We start from the raw sequence: 19,206 nt of genomic DNA on the forward strand, positions 1-19,206 counted from the left end.
GCCAGGAGAATGGCTCAAAACAGCACTGCCACAGTGAGAATTTAGTGTATCCTATTTATTGCATTCATTAATGTGTTAATGTATGGCAATTTCCTTTTTCTTCTCTTTTTTTTCTCCTGCTACATAACAACTTCCCACCTCTTTTGCATGCTTCCAGTGTCTATCCATTGCATCCTAAGAAATTCAAAGCAGACAGCCTTACATTAGTCACTTAGTGCAGCCCAAACTCAAATATTAATGTCAGAATGCAGTGTATTTTCCCTAAGTACTTTCTACCAGAAAATACAATATTTCAGCAGCGTGACAGTCTATTATGTTGAGGAACATAAGACATGGTCTGGAAATTATAATGTACCAGGAATGTAAGTGGTACAGGGCATTTTTCATCTTTAGAGTCCTGAGTTATTTCAAAACTGTTTATTTTGATTGAACTTGACTGTTGACTGTGAATGAGCAAGACAATTTTGAGCACAGAACTTAGTAGCTGTTGCTCTGCATCATTTGGCAGAGCACAGCTTCTGCAAATCAGGCACATGGGCAGGTGGAAGCTTTCTGATGAATAAAGTCAGACATACCCTTACAGACTCCCCTTGCTACTTGTAAGAGTGCACTTTTTGCTTCTGCATCAGCAGCACCTTCTCTGACATAAGAATTGCTTTCAGAGGCGCAAATGCAACAAAAATGCCTCTATTGGACTATTCGTTAACTGTCCAATATAGCTCAATAATATTGAAATATCTTAAAAATAATATCTTTCACATACATGTAGAGTGGGACAAGACAAAGAAGGTCACATCTTTGAATTTCGAGGGCTGTTTCTTTACATCAGCCCTTATCCTGAAGGTAAAAATGTAAGGAGTTACTTGGTACACTTAAACAGCTATGATTTTTAAGACGATCTCTCAGTAACACTCTCTTCCAAGTCTCAGTGAAGTGCTTTTCATTATTCTCAGAGGTATATATATTCATTCCATTATAACTCGGAGCAGATGTTGAATGTAGCTACCAGACTAGTTGTGAAACATTGCTCTTCCAGTGTAAAACATTGCTCTCCTAAATAGCTGTTGCATTGTCACGTTGTAAGGTGTTATGCAAAATGGAAATTGGTTTTATCATCCAATTGTCCCTGAAAAGCCTTCCGCAGCCGGAGGTGAGCTAGCTTGCTAGTGTAGTGAGTGGAAGGTTATGTGGAAACACCTAAACGTTTGCAGAAGGGACTGACTGGAAGACAGATCTACTGTTCTGTTCCTTACAGTAAAAATATACAAGTTCTTAAAGACTTCAGCATTGGGAATCTGTCTAGGTGCTGTGCATTAATTTCAGAGAATCTGCAACTATAAACAACTGAGTGGCAGGTAAGGGATGTCTGTTTGTCCATTCAGAAACCTGATGTAAGGGGTAGGTGGAATGCAATGTCCATTTGACAGGTGTTACCCTTCTTCAAACTGTTGCTGTTTTAACTTTCAGACCTGGGTCTTGTAACCTGCATATAGGTCCTAACTTGAACTGTAAAGAAACCAACCTTAATTCAAACCGAAGATTCTTAAGCAACTTTACTTATTTACACAGTACTTGTATTACACATAACTGGTAAGGAAAATTTCTCATCGGTACTTATTTTTCTGTATTCTTCTGAACAGTGATGATTTCTTTTCAAGCAGGATTTTGAATTGAATTCCACTTCTAAGTCAGACTGTTTTTTTTCTGTGACAAAAAATGCTGTCCTAGAAAGGGGTTGCTGTTTTCTGATAGGTTTGGGAAATTGATATTTCAATCCTGCATCCTGTTTGGAAGATATGCATTGATTTCCCAAGAAATGTACAGCACAAAGATTCATGCTATCCTTTGACAGTACTCCTTCATGCTTCTACATTGTAAGGGAATCTTTAGCATTCAGGAACTGTTAACCTAACACAAAGAGCAGATGCTTTTGGGATTCCCTCTCTGAATTAATATCTGGTCCAAGCACCAAAACCCCATATTTTTTTCATGTATATAAAAAGTCTTATTGACCCATGGGAACTGAATGTACGGCTTAGAGATTAGAGCACTGGGTAAATATGAAAATGATATATCCACTGGTAATTGAGAAGACAATAGAAGAAATAGCAGCAATATAAAGACCTAATCACAAAGTTTTAGAACTTGTGATTCTTGTTTAGAATAAGTGGACTTTCATTCAGTCTTATTCACAGTTGTCCAAAAATCAGGGACAAATACAGACAAATTAGTATGATGAAGTTTCCTTTCTAGTTTATGTTGTTTTCATTAGCAGTGTATCAGAGAGTCAAGCAAATCCAAACTAATTTTCAGATATTTCAGATTCTCCCTCTCCCCTCAGGGTTTTTTGATTGAGACCTCTTGATTAGAAATGTTTGTCAGTTCCCAGTTTGTGCAAATCTTACTGGGACATCAGGTTAACAGTGATGCTGTGTTCCCTACCTCTCAGTAGCAAACCTAATTACTATGTTTTGGTGATAGGAGAATACCTTTCTCACCTGAGCAGTATGGTTTTTAGCTCTTGCTGTGAAATATGTAAAGCAAGATATACTCCGTGCTAGCACTTTTTCCTCCTAACACAGTCAAAAAAGAAACTGTCCCTTCCACTGTCTTTTCCAATTCACTGTTCTGTAAGAAAAATACTGTTTTTCATTCTGCTCCGAGAAAAAGAGGAAACAAGTCTTCAGTATAGATACTGTGCAGAAAATGAAGCTCCCAAACTGTTGAATAAATTGTGAGTTTCTCGTCCTGCAACTTTCAGTGTGATCACGTACGGGGTATGTTAGATCATTTTGATATTGTGTCACCAGTGTAATTGTAGCTTGAGTGTTCTGCTCGTTGGAAGAAAAGATCAGGATCCACAATTGTGCAGGGAATGTGCATTATGTAGAAGAAGGAACAGGGAAAGATGGGGAAACAACTAAGCAAACATTTTAAGCCTGTCTTTATTAGCATTGAGGACTGATAATTCTCATTCTGTGTCCCACAGCTGGAGTTAGGCCCTAGCTTACCTATGCTATGTTAATGCTAATTTTCAGCTACTTACTAACACCTAATACAAAACCACCACAAGCTTCTGTAATTGTGTTCTTATTCTTGCTTCTTTTAGCACTTGAATAGTCATTTAACAACTTCTAAAGTGGCAGATGAATGCTGTGGAAGCTGAGAAAATTCACAGCAAAAACGACTGTAATTTCCTAATGCAAGAGAACTAAAAATAGTTTTGACCATACTGATCAGATATATAGAGCTGAAGACAAACCTACTTTGTTGTGCTGACACTTGAGGGTGGCATGGACTATGAATTCCAAGCCAGGTGACCTGAGACTTGGGACATCTCCAGAATGATAAAGCCACATTTTTAAAGTAATAGTCTCATACTGTGGTCCTGCTAATATTTACAATCGCCTACACTTTGTTTTCTGTGGCTCAGAGTTACAGCAGCATTTAAAAGTAATTTCTATAGATTTTTCTCTTAGAGGAAAAGAGAGAAGAGCAACTGGTCTTTTTTTCAAACTTAGACTCTCTGTTATATGACTTGATAGTTTTTATTCCTCTTCTATAATAACAACTCTTGTAGTATAAAAATGTTATGTGAAATTGAGCTTTCTTAAGAAAAAGAGGAAGGTGAGGAGGGAGCTGCCTAACTGTGGGGATAATTAGGAAGGCGTAGGCATTACAGGGGATATTTGTGCTGTCTCATTTGGAAGCTCCAAACAAGGTATTTTGTGTTGGCACTTCAGAGGGGATTCCAGACCTAGCTTCTATGGGCTCCGTGCAGAGAGCTAAGGCACGTAGTGCCAGTGTTCAGTTTATCTGTCAGCAGTTAGATGAATGAATATCTTCCTAAGATTAAAAAAACAAGAGACATTTGTCTTCTCACATCTCCCCTGCACCCCCAAAAGAAACCCACTCTAGAATGCTGTGGTTAGCAAAACTTTAATGTTTGTAGGTGGACGAGGAGAAGACATCTGGATTATGATCACAAAATCTTGCAGCAGTTTGATTCCCATTCCTTTGATTGTTCCTTTTGGGTTTATTTTGGCAACACTGAAAATTTAGGTCTGACTTTTCTACCCTGTTTCTTTTTGAGCCTTTTTGTTCTCCGAAATAGTTCTCACCAAGAAATACTAGTGAGATCTCCAGGATTATAAGAGAGGTATTCCTGACTCCATTATTTACAGTAAATTTTGTTAGGCACTACCTCTTCTCTGATCTTTCTGACCAGTATTGTCATGGAGAAGATTTGGCATTTATTCACCTTCCAAACCTCTGAATGTGTAGCTCCAAAACAGAACAACAGACACTTTGATATTCCTTTACAGGGGTAAGATAATCAACCAAGAATGGATTGATGTTTTTTTCTGGAATTCATTCTTCCCAAGGATATTGAGTCGTGAAATAACCCTTGAAGTACATCTGCCCTACACACTGTTTCTATCGTGGCTTTGCTGGTATAACCTTATACCCATAGCAGAATAAACTACAGGTGTAATGCAGAAAGTATTTATTTCTGACTGTCTTCTATGGAATGGAAGAAGTTCCCTTTTGAAGAATGCAAAGTTCTGTAATGAACCTACATGCATTTGATAATACATAAAAGCTCCTGAATTCTAAATCTTCCATTGGTTGTCTGGGACTTTTATTTTATTATTTTGATATGCTGAACTAGAAGCAAAACTTAGAACCAATAAATACTTAATGACGCTAAGAACAATCTTAACTGACAATACTTGTGTTCTCGTAATAGAATCTGGTTCTGCAATAACTGCTTCCTGTATTGGTTTGGGGAACTCTACAACACCCCCACCCGGACAGGCCGGAAAACCAGTGCCAGGATACAATGGTAAGACTGGGCTAAACATGCTACTAGAAAAGGATATTGCTTATGTTTCTGAGTAGGTGCTCTTTAATTTTCATACCTCGTAGGGAAAGCAAATTACAGTCTTATTAGCACATTTTCCTCCTTCCTATAACAGGAAGCTCTGCTTTTTTGTGTTGTGGAATGTGATTGTGAATAAGAAATTCAGAGTTATGTTCAAGAAAATTGATCAACTACTCCTATCTTTATTATATGAAAGGGCTAGCACATACTTCCACCCTGGATATAACAAAGACATGAAAAAAAATACTGTGCTTTAAGGCTTTATCTACGGTCGCACTGTTTTAAATGAGAGCAGCAGTAAAATTTGTATTGGCAAATCAGGAAGAAAAGTGTTAGTAATAACCATCAGTAAAAGAGGAAATGATACCTAGACAAATAATTGCTATAACTTACACTTCAAGTGTTCTGTTATACCTGTGTTTTCAATTTTCAGAGCCTAAATAGTTTTGGTTTGGGAGATGTACATCAAATAATTATGTCTCGGACATATTGATTAGATTGATTAGATTTTCTTTTGGCCCTACAATTTTATATGAGAAGTATTCTGAAGTGCATAAAGAAAATTCTTACTGAGATCTGTGTCTTCAACAAATACGTCGTAGTGAGCTAACAAGCAGCTTGGCAAGGATATAAATCTATTTGAACTCATCTCATACTTTTTTAAAGAAAATCAAAGTCAGTTTTCTGCCTTTTTTTACAGGTATGTGGGCTCATATTTGAGAGAGTTGTTAAGCACATTGTCTTTCAGTACTTGTGGAGCATTTTTATTTCCAGCTGGGAGAAATGGTAGGCTATGGACCAGTAGTAAAAGGATGAGCACTCATTGTCTGGCAGGTATTTGCATGCAGAGGGTGCAGCCACAGGATTAAGAATGCAAAAATATTTTCATACCTGGGAACCCTGATTTTAACACAGTTTTCAAGAATTACTTGAAGTGTGAAAAATAATTACATTGAAGATCAACCCATCTTCAGGAAAAGTTCTCACATCATTGGGCAGAAAGAGCTAAGCTGTTTTTTCTTCTAATACATACAAGCGGAAGTGAACATTAAAGAAAATAAACACTTTCAGCAGCTCTGGGTTTTGGCATTTACAGTTATGGCATGAAGACAAGCAATAGCTTAAAAACAACATTAAAACAAAGCTGTGAAGTTTGTCCAGAGTTGCAATAAATAGGGAAGAGTGGAAGAATGTAATTGCATCACACATGCTATAAGATGATAGTCAGGACTAGAAAAAAGTATGAGTAGCAAGAATATAAAAATTTCCTACTAATTTTTTGGGACATTGGACCTAGTGTAAGTAAAGAATTTCTTCAAATAGAATGAAGAAAATGTCTTTAGCATGCCTTAAAAGGGAAACATAAAATGAGCACTAAAATTCACTAAAGATTTATGAAGGAACTTTACTTCTTTCAGTCTTTGGTTTGAGGCCAATTGTGTCCTGTAATGCAGCCATTCATAAAATAGTGGATCTTGAAATTACTCTGTACTGGCAGCTGTCTTGCTGTCACCCACTTCTGTTTTGATGTTGTTTTGCTACTGTTACTATATTAATTAGAAGAGATTCTTATGCCATTTAGATGCTAGATTCTGTATTTTTACATTATACATGCAACTTAACAGTTTTGGACATTGCTAAAGTCACGTTGTATTTATGCTGCGATATAAATAGAAAGTTACAAAATCTACTTTATTTTTTTTAAACACAGCCAAATTCTTTCCTGTCACAGTATTGCTAAAATAAACTGATTTCTTTGCTGATTTTTTAGAATATAAAGAATTAAAGCAGTATTTCACTATGATATCAAAGTGCAGTGGCACAAATTGCCTTTAAAAGTGAATCAAGGTACCATATTAATTTCCAGCTCTGTTGCCTCATTATATTGTGCTTTCCCTTTGATCTACTTGAACCCTTTCCAGATAATTTCATTGCATTGTTTTCAAACTGGAGCAAGTCCCACATTTTGAAGAATTAAGTCAGTTCTTCAGTAATTCAGGAGTGCGCAGTGTAGTATCTTTCTTCCCCAGATTTTTGTACATTGAAATACACTGCTTGCAAGGAGGGGAATAAATGCTGGTATTGCTACCTTGATAAAATAGTTACAATAAACTGATTAGATTTTACTTTAGTATAATAAAAATAGGAAAAAATAGGAGAGAAATCTTTGAAAGCTACATGTGAGTGGGTCTTTTTAATTGTGTGTTCTGAGCCAAAATTCTCCCAATCTAATGATACTATGTTCTTACACATGTTCTTACACCATCTAAAAATATATAAGGAAAAAAAAAAGTGCTTACAGATTATAAATGGGTTTTATTTATGCTATTCTTGCTGGTTTTCATAAGTGTCTTCTATGTTTTCTTCTGGGTCTCCTGAGAGCCTTTGAAAACCAGACACACGTATTTACTGCTAATAGTATTTCTCGCATTAACTAGGTTAGCTTCCAGTAATCTTAGTTGTTATTTCTTACTCATATTACCTGCACACTTTTTCTTGTATTTGTCATGTGTCTGGAGGGTCCTTTGCTGTTTGGAAGTTTAGATTTTCCAGTATGAAGGTGTCTTTTAATTCCCAGTTCTATATTTTTCCCTTTTTGACTTTGAACTCTTTCTGCTCCCAAAGCACAAGTATTATTTAACACTTTTTGTACTTAAGGCTGAATGTTAATGAGGTCATGAGATTATCCAGTTTGGAACTCCCAAATTACTTAATTCCTTTTGTTGCTTGGTGTATTGCCATTCTGAAGTGTGATATAAATTGATATCCATGAAGACAGACACTGTCCTCCACCTAAAAATACACTACTTTACAGGAGTTCTCTTCCTATATTACTTTTTTGCAGTGATGATTCTGGATGAAAATAAGGAACCAGTGAAGGCGAAGACTTTAGGAAATATTGTGGTAAAGTAAGCAAACTAAGTATCTTACTCTTAAGAGAAGCTTCCTACACGGGTTGATTGTCTTTCGACTGAAGTTTATCTATATATAACAATAATTGAAATAATGAGGGTTGAAAAACATGGCTGTCTCCCATATTGACACCAAACTGCCAGAACTTTTAATGTCTGTTAATACTGAAAAATTGCAGATGAAATTGTGTGAGTGAATGAGCATGGATTGCAGGTTTTTTTCTTAGACTACAGCAAAGTTTGCCATTTTCTTAATTACCAGCCTGTTGGCGCAGGATTAAGCCTTCCCGTTGGGATGTATGAGCAAGATATTGAATCATTCTCTTCACTGTTTTATCTTTCAGTTTAGTGAAATAGTACAGCGGTGCAGACTGTCATGCTTTGGTTTACTGTTGTGATGCTGCCTCCCCTTTCACTATCTCCTAATTCCAACTGATGCATATTCCCAGAGGGAGAATATGTGTTTTCTGATCTCTGTAAAAACAGCGAGATATCTTGGAGTGTGCTTTGCATGAAGCGGTGTTCAATTATGGTGGTACTTGGACAAAATACATACAGGAAAAGACTCCAGGAAAAAAAAAAAGGGAAAGATAAACCCTGCTGCGCATCATGTAGGTGATTTTAGTACCATTTACCAGGCTCCTGTCAGATGAGTTCCATGAGCTTTAATACTGTTTTTGAAAGTACACCTTTCTTACCAACTTTTCTTAGATAAAGGAGCCTCTGTTTACATAACACTGTGAACACCAATTACATTTTTCTTATCTTACCTTCTGCCATCTTACTGTTGCCAGAACCTTTCCTTACTTCTGTAAAGCTCGATAGGCTACTGCTCCCCACAGCCCATGCCAGCTCTGTCAGGCTTTTAGGCAAATGATGTTTTCCTCCGACAGATACCTACTTTGTGATTAACACGTTGGCTGTAGCCACCTCTGTTTTCAGTCATAGAAAATACTTCAGTTCTGAACACTTCCTAACTGCCAGCAAATACAAGTCCCAAGAGAAGTGCATTCATCCACTTCTGTGGTGGTTAAATTTAGGAGAGTTGTGGTAACTCAGATTCTTCATTGCTTGCTTAGCTGAATGGAAGGAAATACAAAGAATAGCATTAACCTTCAGTGAACTGAAATTTTTCAAAAGCCAAAACATTGGGACAGATGTACCGATTTTGATGAGTTGTTAAAGAGAGAAGTTAGCCGAGGATTGAGGCAGCGGCCATGTGAGCTGGAGATGAGACAGATAAGAGCTACAGGCACTGGAGCGTGCTGCAGAAAGGCAGTGCTAAAAATGCAGGCGGGCTGGCTGCGTAGTGCTTGCTTGGGAGTCGGAGTTGTCAAGGTGTGGAGGTTTTTTGTTCAGCTGTACTACTCATCTAATGTAACTAGACGGCTGTGGAGATTAAGATATTATCACATGAAATTATTGTACTGCATGACACAGATGTGTATTTTCAGGGTGAAGTCTATACCCTGCCTGATTTTCAGCATCTTAGGCTAAGCCACCAGGACACACAGGCATGTGTTTAAGTGCACACATGATCTCCCCTGAATCAGCAGACTCGTATTTAGATGTCGTTTTCCTGTGACACATGTAAGATTGTGCATTTATTCCATTGCCAAGTACGAATAATTAAAATTGCTCCAGCCTTTAGTAGACTGTGGTTTGCAGTATCAGTAACCCAGGTCAGAGTGGAGGGCTGTTTTTCAAAGCTCTCACCTCTGTAGTGTCTGATGCCATAATAAAACATAGGCTTGTAATCAGTGGAGAGAGAGAAAGGTATTTTGTAAGAAAATTGATCCTAGCTGTCTTAAGCATTCAGCTGGGATGGAATAAATCGCCTTCCAGATGTGCTCATGTCTCTCCACTGACTGCAGGGCTGAGACAGCTAGGGTAGGGTAGGTGCTTAGTGTTATCTAACTAAGTGAGATAACACTAGTTAAATGTGTTATCTCGAAGTGATAATGAACTCCATCCTTAGCAACTCTGCCAAACAAGCTGAATTATATCTACTAACAGGTAATGTTGGTAGACCTGTGCATACTTTTCTGAGTCATTACTATCTTTAAGTGCCTGTCAGGACTGGATATTGCCATATTAGAAGATCCTGTTTGGGGTTATTGTCAAACTCTTAAAGCCAGACTTTATCTTCCCTAATGTGGTCCCACGTTTAGGCATTTATCTTAAGGGATTACAAATGTGTTTATGTATTGATTTTTTTGTGTTGTTCTTTGTATTATTTTGTTTTATCTTGCCCAGCATGACTTCTGCTGCAGTCAAATAAATTGATAGGGGAAAAAGGGTGGATTTTTGTTTTGTTTTGTTTTTTTTTTTTTTTGCATTGGATCACTCAAGAAAGAGTAATGGCACAGGGACACTATTATTTTATCATGTCCATATTTATTGTAATACCCATTCTGAAATACGGGGGAGAGTAGGGGGCAAAGAAATTGCATTGTATCATTAACATAGTTGATATGAAACCAGTTCTGAGGTAGGTTAACTATCACCCTTCTTTCTCTTCCAGCCTTTTTCCGACTTAATCTTTTGAGACAATAGGATCTCTTAAAATTCATTCTGCAGCTTAACCAAGAAAAAAAACCAAGAAAACAAGACAAAGGTATTGATGAGCTTTAGGAGGCCAACTGTGGATTTTTTTAACACTTCCAACATTTGAATCTTTGGACTGTTAACAGAAGCTGGTTTTAGGATATTATGGTTCACAATGTCTTAACACTTTGTTCCAGGTTTCATTCTGGTAAGTGACAGTTTGCTGCAGTGTTTAGTTGGGTGTTTTGGTCATAAAAATCTGTGACCGTTAGGTTAAGGCATCACATTTTTTGTCTTCTGCTTCATTTAACTAAGCAGTTATTTAGCTGTAAAACTTTTTTCATTTTTTGATTAGGGCTAGCTTTCATAAAGCCCTCCTGCAAAGAAGCCTTTCCTCTCCCCTTCAGCAGGCTTCTAGATGTACAGACCCCTTAAAAATAGTGGGGATGATCCTTGTTTGTCACCCCAGAGACATGTCCCCATGCAGCTAGAAGAAAATGGGGGAGTCAGGATAGTTTCGACTGTTACTCTGTCATACAGTCAGCAGCAAAATATGGTGTACCGTTTTAGAAAAAAACACAGGTGTTTGCTTAATTGCAGCATATGTGAGTTGAGAAATATTCTTCAGTATTTCTTGGAGAGAAAAATGGCCACACACTGCTTACAATACCAGCTGTGCAAAAGTGGTATGCTGCTGCTCTTGCTTATTTTAATACCAGTCTAACTCCTGGTAAAGATGTTGGGGGCTGCTTGAGGCCTGCAGTGCTCCTAAGTATAGTATTTAAAATATCTATTCTTACAAGAGAGTTTTAAACTTTAATTTTATCCTGCAGGAGTCAAATACTTTAGAAAGGCAATTCTTACACCTAATTACTCCACCTTTCTGCCCCAAGTACCTTCTTTTCTTTACCACCAACTGATACCTGTTGGTTTGTTTTTTTGTTTTTTTTTTTTCATATAACCATCATCTATGTCCTTTGGAAAGATTTTTGCTGACAAGAACTCTCATATAGGCTAATTTACCTGGACAATGCAATAATCTTTTTGACTTCACAAGTCTTCCAGGATAAAGTAATCAAATGCAGTGTCACAACATTTATGATGAAAGGGCAAGGGAAAATGAAGATGACTGCAGCTTGTGAGGGTGGGCTTATATGAATTGTTTCTAAATTTACATTTTTTTGAGCCAGAATCTTTGGACATGAAAGATAATTAACCGAGGATTTATTCTGAAGTGAAAATAGTAGCAGCAATGACCTCCATTTCCATTAGCAAGACCAGTCTCATTTAGTGACACACTTCTGCTTGCATTGTTCTGACCTGCCTGTAATTAATACACACTTGGAAATGTGTGTGTGTATATGTAATCATGATTAGCCATAAGACTTTTCAAAGTTATCTGTTCTCATAAGGAACATTATTAGCAAAGAGAAATCCCGTTTAAATTCGAGTGCAGTGGGAAACTCAGTTTTGCTCTTGTACATTATAAAGATTGCAGAACCATTATGTTTATTTTATGAAGCAGTTGTCAGCACTGTCTCATTAGCTAGTGTTATTCTTTATGTTCATCCACAACAGCAAGAGGACAACATTTGCCTTATACTCATTCTATCCAGAGAGTAATGCCTGCCAGTAAATTTCCTGCTAGATCCTGGTTACGCTTCCTCTAGTGTTTGTGTAGTTAATTTTGTGCCATAATAATGGAGGTTTATGGGATAAGTATTTACAAATTTGTTTTACCAGTCTCCACTGCACAGAATCACATAAATATTTCTGTTCCATATTCAGAAAGAGATGAGACAATGTAGGTGTATCTTACAGTGATTCTGAAATTCTTTGGTTGCGTTGGTGAAATTGCATTTAAGAATAGTGACTGTGTGAGAGGCTCTGCAGGCCATTAATGTTGTGGGTTTTTTTCATGACTTTGGGATTAGTGGAGGAAAGTTACAATGTTCTGTCAATAGTTAAAATTATTCAAATTATAATCCACCCCACTAGATAGAGTAAAATAATGCAAAACTTTATGTACAGTCCTGTAAGAGTGTAAAGTATTGAAAAATAATATTTATTTACAAGGTTTTATAAACAAAGGGTCATGATAAATTTACAGTTTTTTATAATTTTAGATTTTAAGTTAGCTGAATAGAAATGTGACAGGACTTCTGAAGCAAATACCATAAAGTTAATATCCTTTAGTAGAAGAAATGTTGTTCAGAAGTGAGTAACCATTCACAGTTTCACTATTTGTGGCACTGTGTTCAATCTTTATACAGTATTTAGAGAGCAAATAGATGTTCAATAAAAAGCTTACTCATTTAATATTTCTTATAATGCATTAAAAAAAAAAATCAGTATCTACGTGGAAGTCTGAAGCAACCTGAAGCCAGGAATGTCATCATTAAGATGCACAATAGAAATGCTAACCAAAAGAGCTTAAAGGGAAGAAAAGGGAAAGAAAAAGATGTAATCTTTCACAATACACTGTAGTACCTCGGTATCCCATTAAAGAAAATAAAAGTCTTTTAAGACTTGATGGGTCAACATATGGGCATTCTAACTTGGGATATGCCCATGAGAAAGGTCACAGCTCTTGTTTGCACTCTTCCCCTTCCCAGGAAGAAAAGGAGGCCAGGAGGCAATGACTGTTTTTAGATAGTGAAAGCAAGGGGAGACTCCATCTGAAGCCAAGAGAGGCCTTAGCTCAGAAGCCAGACAGTTAGATAAAAGCTACCTGAGATGCCAAGATAGCTGCTGAAGATCTTATTGTTACATAGTGTCTCAGTAATGAATGTTGTCAATTTTTGTCTTTAAGTGTGTGACACTATTGCCATTCTGTGCTTTTAAAAGAATATATTCTTTTATCATTAAATTTGATCCAATGATAAAAAACCAATACTCAATATTCTGAAATTTCCTTCCATGACTGTAATTATCCCCAAAATTCAAGTACTTACACACTCTAAGAAACAGCTCTTTCTCGTATGTGATTTTTCTAGAGTGTCTGAAGGGGATTAAGCTAGATCTCCATTGCTTGAGTTGTTTTTATTTTTTGTCATTTTAATGATGTGCTTTGCAATTTTGGAAGTGGTGTTTAATGTTTTCCTATTAATTTTTAAAATATAAAATAAATTTTAAAAATCATATAAGGTAGCAGAAAATTAAAGGCAACCCAGCAGAGGATGTGTTGGAGACCGGTCTGAGTGGCTGCCCTCAAGGAAGATTGCTGGAGGGAGGGAAGTGTTGCTTGTAGAACCGTGTAAAGAAAATGTGTCATCCTGCATAGACTACTTGCCATGCATTCTTGTAAGTAAAGGTCATGCACCTCAAAACGGTGAAAATTTGCTAGATTTATAAGATGAAGGACTGTACCCTAGAAAGCAGTGACTTTCAAAGGAGCTTTTTATCTTACAGTGGATAAACCTCTGAATACACAGGATCTTTGAATGAAATGGCTACATTTATCCACTGCTAGTGTAACTAAGGAGGCAATATGATCCCTTGTTATTCAGCAGGGAAACTGAAAAGGAGCTATTATTATTATATGTGGATATGATGTTAGTAAAACCATTAATGCATTATGTTCAGTTCTTCTGTCCGTATTTCAAAAAGCTATTGAGAAACTGGCTCGGTTTTGGAGAAGATATGAATGAGAGTGACTTGAGTGCTGGAAAGCTTGGCTTAAAGAAACTTATAGTTTAACTTCTGGTATGTAGCTTATCCAAGATCAGTTAAGTGATTACTTTATCAAGGTCAGGAAATACCCACAGGACAAAGACATCTCTGAGAGACTGCTGTTTAATCTAGCATAAAGAGATTGGAAGCTGAAGCTAGATATGTTCAGATGAAAAGTAAAACACATCATTTTAACAGTGAAAGTATTAAACCATTGGAACAAATTCTTGGGAATATGGTGGTTTTCTTTGACACCTCTAGGTCAAACCTGGGTATCTATCTTAAAGACACACTGTCATTTAACCAAAAGTTATGTGCTTAAGACAGGATTTAGTAGGTAACATCCTTTAAGCTGTGTTATATGGGACGTCAGATTAGATGATCAGGATGAATCTGTGCAAAAGATTTCTCTCCCTGCCAGTCTCCCACATGATTTTTTTTTTATCAGCTTTGTCTTTTTCCTTTACAAGTGAAACAATGAGTAGGACTTTCAATGTGGGAGCAGTTTGGCCAAAGATGGGTTTTCTAACAGATTTCTGGCTGAGTACATGTGAGTAGCATTTGAACTTTCTTTACTTTTAACCTTTTCCAAGCACTTTCACTAGTTTTTGATGTTTTCTCTCTTCCTGACTAAACTATAGAGTGTTTTTCTGCAAAATCCACACTGAAATCAACTACTTCTATGATCTCTTTCAGCTAATTAAAGGAATATTTCATGCAGACTGGTGAATGTTCGAGATGCTCTGTCTTCTCTTGCCCCTTCTCCACCCCTTTTCCAGTGCTGTTGTTCCATGTATCTGACAAAGCTTCTAGATCCCAGATGGCTTTTGAACTTGCAATCAGAAATTTTAAGAGTGGTGTTTGTGCACAGCACTACATAAATGCTGAGTAATAATATAGCTGCCAGTCAAGATGATTTAGCTCCATTCACAAGCCCAAACTCATTTAACGATGGCTTATACTTGCTTTGACTGGCTGTGATGAACAGCCTGTGAGTACCATTGTCTACCATAAAATAAAAGGATGTCTTTTCTGAAACTCAGCAAGGTAGCATCTCTTAATAGTTTTTGACTTTCATTTGTCCTTTCAGAAATATGCTTTTCTCAAAAATTATATTTTGAGTGCTGTGTCTATAATTGCTTTGTTCCATCAACAAGGAATCTTACATCATTTTGATGAGTGGCATCCTGAAAGGATGTGACACACGGAGTCAGACTTTCTTGGGCTAAGCTAAAGGTAGGCTGTTTTATGTAAGGTCAGCCACTGTTGTATGAAAAATAAATGAACTGTAAAACAATGCTTAAAAAACAGATAATGATTGTAATTTAAAATTCTCCAGCAGAAAACAGTTACTGTGAAAGCAGCTCAGAGTTTTTCTGTGGTGCTGCCAAGCTCACCTAATCTGTCTTAGTTTCTCCACTTTATAATGAAATTACCTTCTTATCTTTGTAAAACGTAACCAGAGTGGATCTTTGTAAAATGAACCCATATAATTTACATCATTAATTTACACAGTTTACCTAGTTTTCCTGATGCTGTTCTAAATGTATTCAACCTTGAAATGAGAAATGGGCCTCAATCTGTATTCCTGTAGTTCTGCAGTTGTCACTTTAATTTCACTGGAATAAATGGAGAATAACATCATTTGTACTGCTGTTGCTGTACAGGTGAAAAATTGGCACGAGTGAGATCAAAATTCAGACCTATACATCTTTTTTGAAGTTTGAAATCCAAAGGTAAACTTTTCTCAAGTTCAGGTGCTTTAATTCAGCTCAGTGGAGGTTTTTGGCTTGAACCTCAACATGGGTTTGAAACTGTGCCTATTCTTTGCTAGTTAATTGGGATGAGTTGACTGTAGTTAGCCTGATCCAATATCGCTGGTAACACATTCATATTCTAGAAAAAGCTGGCAAGCTTGTCTTGAATTTGTATTTGTTGAAGCTCGTGACTGTCCTCTCCAGAAGGAAGAAGCAATGATGACATAGAAGACACTGCCAGAGTTAATGACCATATGAAAAATCCAAGCAAGAATAGTGTAAGGAAGGGCTTATCTTTTAACTGATAGAAGATGCAAATGCTCAGCACTGGCTGGTTTGTGGCTTGGTATGCAGGATGAGAGAGAGAGAAGTTAACAGATAGCTAGAGAAATACAGTAAATACCTCCCAAAGGGAAACCAAGCAAAGAAACTTCTTTGTATATTGTGGAAATGATGATGAAGCAACCTGCCTCCTTCTATCTTCGTCTTCTGTGCTCCTGTCGCTTGTGAAAGGAAGGCAGGATCATGTCTGGGGCAATCATGCTTACTTATGCATAGCTGGCATTTTTTGGTCAATATATCCTCTTAATAAAAATAACCCCAAAAGGCCTTGAGTATAAACTCAATGTTTGGACAAAGAGGCAACAGTTTTTAAATATAGAACTTTTGTAGGTGTGTGTTATGTTTCCTAGGGAGAACAGACCCAAACCCAACATCTAAAAATGTTCCTTTTTTATGGAGGGGTTGAGGAAAGGAAGAGTGTTGGCTTTCAGGTTGCTGTTATTTTCTGACTACCTGATTTTCTCTCTTCTGGCTCCTTTCACATAATTATGATCCAGTTCTGCTCCCTTCGGAATTCATGGCAGCATTCCCACTGACAGCAGTGGGATGGACGTATTTTTGGCTCTGGGCATTTTAATCCTGATGTCCTGGCAAAATTTCAATACACGTAATTATATTCTGGCAAGCTGAATTCTACCTTTATGAATTGTATTAATTATTTGTGTTTGCATAACACCTAGAAATTCTAGTCAGTCATGATGCTGAGAACTTTACTATCATGGAAGAATTGTATGTGCCTATTGCTCTGGAATTATTTTGCCTGAAAGATGGACACGTGGAAGGTGACATTCAGTTTTTGCTTAGGAGATGGAATGGAGTCCTAACTGCAAGTAATCTTTTTACAGAAAGCCATGGGGGCACATTTTCAGGTTGCATCTGTATTCTGCTATGATTTGCGCTATAGAGATATCTGCGGTAGCCTGTAGTTAAGCAGTGTGGTTTCCATAGACTCATGAAATACGCACTGTGGATGTACTTATCATTGCAATTTGCTTTTAAAAAAAACAGCCACAAGAAAAACAAAGAAACAAACAAAAAAAAAAGCCCCCAAAACCCCAAATGGTGGGAGCAGGGATTATGTTTTTGGTGATATGTTGCATACTTCTGTGTTTAGATTTCTGAACAACTACAGTTACAGAAAGGAAAATGTTTTTCTGATTTCAGCAATAAAATTGGTTCTTCTGTTTAATGACTAACTGCAAAGTACTGGATAAAGCTGTGGAGAAATTATTAAGGACTTTGTCAATATGAATTTTCCTTTCTTTCCTTTCTTTCCTTTCCCATCACAAGGATGTTTCAGACTGTTAAATAAATTTAAAGTGCAAAATTTGCAGTGACTGAGGCTGTTATGAATTGCTATGCTATTAGCAACCAGGCAACAACCATAGTAACTACCATTCTCTAGGGGTTCTTCTTGAATCTAACCAAGAGATTTTTCTTTTACTCATGCATACACAAACACCGGGATCAATATATTGTTTTTCTAATTTATTTTTTTTAAAGGCAAATACTTTATAGGCCATGACTGTGTATCACAAGGATGCTTACTAAGTTTGAAAGGCTTAAAATAGGCCAGTGAATTCCCTCCAGATGGGCAGAAGCCAATGTGCCCTCCTGAAGCCCGGGTGACTACCTGGGAAGTGTCTTGGCATTTCTGGCCTTACCTTAACCATACTTTCAGGGAATGTGATTTATAGGATGTGTTGAGCCAGAACACTCAGAGAAAGTAGTAATATTTATAGTAGTATATTCTATTATGCTAATTGAGCTGAATTAAGCTGAAAAAAAAAATGGAATTGTAAACAATCATGGATTTGAATCATTACTAGATGGTATGGCCTTTTCAATGTAGCTTGTACTATTTATACCATATTTAGGTGAAAAAATATATATATATAAAAAATTATTCTTTTTGTAAATGTAATGTTAGAAATGTGCATGTCACTGAGCTGGTAGCATCTGTTCTTGTGACCTGAACGTCGTAGGAGACTTGTAATGATACCAGTGTTGCTACGCTGCAGAAGGGTGTTTCACTGCTAGAGATTTTGCCTTTTGGTGTCGTAGGGGCACTATCTGAGTAGAAAATACAATACCGCTGGCTAAAAAGTTGCCGGTTAGGAATGCAGGCATATGCTAGTAAAATCTGTATGAGGCATTTATGATTTTATCTGTGTAAATATGCTTGCTTGCATGTTCTCTCTCTGTTACTAGGGTCTTAACCTTCATAAAACTTGTGTTGATATGTCTGAATACGTATCTCTTAGGCAGTTCAAGTAAGCTGTGTTTAACCCTGTCAGAGCTTTGAAGGAAAAAACAACCACTTCTTTGTTAGCTGAGACTTCTGTAGCTTTTCTTCTGGCAGATATGTATGTGAAATATCCTATATTTTGTCATGCCTGTATCCTTGACTGAAGAATGGGTGTATAGTATGCATTGAAAACTCAACTAATAAAGCAATCCAAAATTTTGCTGCTTCACTTCTTAAAAAAATAAAAATAGGTCCAGTCACTTTAGAAAGTTCTAAAAGTGACTTTTATCAATATACTTTCAAAGAACTCCTCCGATAATTCCCATAATATTATGCACAGTTTAAATAAAAAAGAAAAGCATTTTTATTCAGATTCTCATGACTGAAGTAATTTGAGTTATATCTTTTTACAGAAACTGAAGATCTGTGCATCTGATAATTCATATGTCTATACATGTGTGAGTGTGTATGTGTGTTAGAGAAAGAGATACCTATAATAATGAAGTTGTCTGCATCATAGTGTATATGCACACATTTCTGACAGATACTTCATCCTTGGAAACGTTGAAAGCTGAATGCTGATAATATATTTATAGTACAGTACGTAGTGTTTACTAGATCGAACATTATTTTACTGAATGCCAGAGATGCTTATGTTATAGAAAAAGTATGGTCTGGATACAGTTCAGAGCTATATGCATGTGATCACAACAAATATATGGTCTTTTTGATCTGTTACCAGCATATTGTTAAACAGAACTGGTTTCTGATTGTATAGCCAATGATTATTTATCTGAATATAAAGTATGAATGGAAGGCATGAGGTACTCATTATATCTATGT

General features: G+C 36.7%; 1 protein-coding gene across 1 annotated transcript in view; it reads left to right on the forward strand.

Moving 5' to 3' along the window:
- Nucleotides 1–19,206, forward strand: part of ACSS3 (acyl-CoA synthetase short chain family member 3) — a 92,493-nt gene that overhangs the window by 66,166 nt on the left and 7,121 nt on the right. Inside the window, exons 10-11 of the mRNA XM_075496307.1 lie at nucleotides 4,751–4,846; nucleotides 7,731–7,794. Coding sequence (XP_075352422.1) covers nucleotides 4,751–4,846; nucleotides 7,731–7,794 — 160 coding nt within the window. The remainder of the gene's footprint in view (nucleotides 1–4,750; nucleotides 4,847–7,730; nucleotides 7,795–19,206) is intronic.

This window comes from Mycteria americana, chromosome 1 (genome assembly GCF_035582795.1).
Source record: "Mycteria americana isolate JAX WOST 10 ecotype Jacksonville Zoo and Gardens chromosome 1, USCA_MyAme_1.0, whole genome shotgun sequence".
Lineage (NCBI taxonomy): Eukaryota > Metazoa > Chordata > Aves > Ciconiiformes > Ciconiidae > Mycteria > Mycteria americana.